A 3473-nucleotide genomic window follows, 5' to 3' on the forward strand; every position below is an offset into this window, starting at 1 on the left:
GTTTGAACCCACCACTTCCGGTATATGGGGCCAGCGCCTTACTCCTTTGAGCCACAGGTGCCACCCATGACATTTGAATTTTTTTTTCTTTTGAGACAGAATCTCACGATGTCTCCCTCTCCCTAGGTAGAGTGCCGTAACATCACAGCTAACAGCAACCTCCAACTCTTTGGCTTACGCAATTCTTTTGCCCCAGCCTCCTGAGTAGCTGGGACTACAGGCGCCCGCCACAACGCCTGGCTATTTTGTTGTTGTTGTTGCACTTGTCATTGTTGTTTTAGCTGACTCAGGCTGGGTTTGAACCCTCCAGCCTCAGTATATGTGGCCAGCACCCTACCCACTGAGCTATGGGCACCGCCACATTAATATTTCATAATCTTGTTTGTTTATCCACGTTTCCATTAATTATGTGTTTTAAATGGGAAAAGTCATATTTCTAAACTGCATTTTACTGTAATTAAAAAAATGAATCTGGGCTGGGTACTTATAGCTCATATTAGGACACCGGCCACATGCTCTTGGGCTAGTGGGTTCAATTCCAGCCTGGGCCTGCTAAACAAAACCAATAAATAGCTGGGCATTATGGTAGTCCCAAATACTTGGGAGGCTGAGGCAAGAAAATCATTTTGAGTCCAAGAGTTTGAGGTTGCTGAGACTTACAATGCCATGGCACTCTACCAAGGGTGACAAAGTGAAACTCTGTCTCAATTTAAAAAAATAAATGAAATTGTGTATGCAGAGGAAAGCAATTGGGGAGGCAAGTTAACATTGGTTATCTTTTGCTTATATGTGATTTTTGCCTCCCAGTTTAGTCTTCATTGTTATATGAACATTTTACAATAAGTATGCAATATAGTAAAAACTATGTTTAAAACTACTTTAAAGCTTTTTTCCTTTAGTGTGAAAAAAATAAGTGTTTTTTATTACTAAATAGATGAGGCTTGATTTGAAATGAATTAATTTTTTTCTTCTTTCTATAGATAATGATGAATAATCCTCAGAACATTCTTTAATCCTCAACTACATGAAAGCATTTGAGTTTGGCTCATCAGAATATAAGTTTCAGTGGGAAATACAACAATTATTTATTTAAAAAATCAGATTTAAAATGAGTATGCTTATTGCATGACAAAGATGGAAAAATATGCCATTTCGCAGCAAAGATTCTAGTATTTTATCTATTTTGCTTAAGTTCTGTAGTTGAATCCTGTAGGATATATACTTCATTAAACCACCCAACCAAACCATAAGAAACATTGACCCAGAACTGAACTTAATGGTTTGAAGATTTACTATGCAATAAGGTACCTCTGACTTTCAGCAGATGTCTTTAGGTTGAAAGAATTACCGGTGTTAGGAAAGACCTGCCTGAGGTTTTTCATTCAAGTCTTAAAACAGGACACTTTTTTTCTGTGTGATATTTGTTTTCATCCTGGCCAGCAATTCTGCATCATATAACCTTGTCAAGGGCTCTGTTGAAGATGCAATATTTAGCCTTAAGGTTTATATTCACAAGTCTTTTTTTCAACCAGTGTGTCTCCTGAGCTAGTTCAGTGAAAACAGTCTATAGAAACAGTCTCAGAAATCATTAAACAATTTGATTATGAGCAAATAGCAAGATTATATTTCCCAGTATTTGAAGAGTTGGTTTATTACCTCTGTTTCTCATTAAGGACCAGAACCAGGAATACTATGTCTAAAAATTAATATGTGGATTTTAACATTTACCTAGTTAAATGTTACCTAGTAAAGTTGCCCTCTTGGTTTTTAACTTTCTCTGATGAATATGCTTCAAGGTCAATAATGGGGTTAAAAGAACAATGGAATCATTTTTACTTTGACACTGTCAGATTTGGTAACCTGTATCCCAAAGGGAAGTGTTTGCCTTTCATGCTTCTTTCCATTAGGAGAGGATTTAGTTAAGTCATTAACATGATGGTCTCTCAGCTTTAATCGCAGTATGCCACGTATTACATGGTTTCATTAGTGACATCAGTCCAGATGTTTTTATAATAAAAGCAAAATTTTTGAAACTCCCAAGTACAAAGCAGACTGATTTGCATAATATGTAATTTGAATAATAAAATCTTGCAGCACTATCAATATATGTTGAATTTATTATGTATATTATTTCTAACATCCTAAACTAAATACTTGATTTTTATATGTTTACTTTATGATACTGTTATTAAATTTTTATCACCACCTGAAGTATACCATTGACTGTCTTTTATTTATTAGCACTTTTCTCTGTAGAAATCTTATACACACAGCTAACAATATTTTTGTTGGTTTTATACCTGATGATTTTATTTATTTATTTATTTTATTGTTGGGGATTCATTGAGGGTACAAGAAACCAGGTTATACTGATTGCATTTGTTAGGTAAAGTCCTTCTCACAATTGTACCTTGCCCCCAAAGGTGTGTCACACACCGAGACCCCACCCTACTTCCTCCTTCCCTCTCTCTACTCTTCCTTTCTCCCACCCCTCCCTCCTTCTCACTTTCTCTCTGCTCTCCCTTTCCCCCACCCCCACTGTGTCATTAATTGTCATTAATTTTCCTCATATCAAAATTGAATACATAGGATTCATGATTCTCCATTTTTGTGATGCTTTACTAAGAATAATGTGTTCTACTTCCATCCAGGTTAATACAAAGGCTGTAAAGGTTCCAGATTTTCTTTTTCTTTTTTCTTAATAGAAAATAATATGAATCCTGCACTTTAATTTTCTGCAATTCTGAACAGTGATAATTAGTAGATTATCACAACTATTAGAAAACTAAGGGAATAACACAGTAGGAAAGCAGGAAAAGAGATGACACATTGCGTTTGTGCCATCTCCCTTCAGTTGGTAGTACTGAGTGACTCTGGAGTGTTATTTTGCAAAGATCATGCTTTGGGGAGAGGCCTATCACTGTTCAGTAAGGTCAGCTAAAGGTGTTGGAGGTGACATATAGAAGCATCTACAGATTCATAGAATGTTAGAACTATAAAGGGCTATCAGGATAATTTAGTCTTATCTCCAGCTCATAGGCAATGACATTGAGTTATGACATGAAATTAAGTCATGTGTAAGTCTTGTTAAGGATCAGACCAGTTCCCAGGTCTTACATTGACACAGATTTTGTATGTGTTACATACATTAAATTACATATTCTTTTAAAATTTACCTCCTCCAGAGAATCAAAAAGAACAAATTCAATAGGAAAAATGTATATTGGTCATTAATGCATTAAGAATTCTACAGATATTTCTAGCATACTGTTTTTAGTTAACCTCTCTACTGAAGACAGTTTTATAGTCTATGGTATAGTTGGCCAAGTACAGTGACTCACACCTGTAATTCTAGCACCTTGGGAGGCTGAGGAGGGAGGGTCATGAGGTGCTAAGCTGGGAGAACTTCAAGCAGAATAAAGTAAGAGAAATGGACTAGTCTCTTCCAAATGAAACTATGGAAAATCAAAGAC

The 3473-nt window shown here is 35.9% G+C and overlaps 1 protein-coding gene across 1 annotated transcript in view; it reads left to right on the top strand.

Annotated features, from left to right (window-relative positions):
* Positions 1-2136, top strand: part of NEK1 (NIMA related kinase 1) — a 103478-nt gene extending 101342 nt beyond the window's left edge. The window contains exon 34 of the mRNA XM_003792844.3: positions 981-2136. Coding sequence (XP_003792892.2) covers positions 981-994 — 14 coding nt within the window. The 3' untranslated portion in view covers positions 995-2136. The remainder of the gene's footprint in view (positions 1-980) is intronic.
* The last annotated feature ends 1337 nt before the right edge of the window (positions 2137-3473 follow it).

Source organism: Otolemur garnettii, unplaced genomic scaffold, assembly GCF_000181295.1.
Source record: "Otolemur garnettii isolate 467f Iridium unplaced genomic scaffold, OtoGar3 scaffold00061, whole genome shotgun sequence".
In the NCBI taxonomy this organism is placed as follows: Eukaryota; Metazoa; Chordata; class Mammalia; order Primates; family Galagidae; genus Otolemur; species Otolemur garnettii.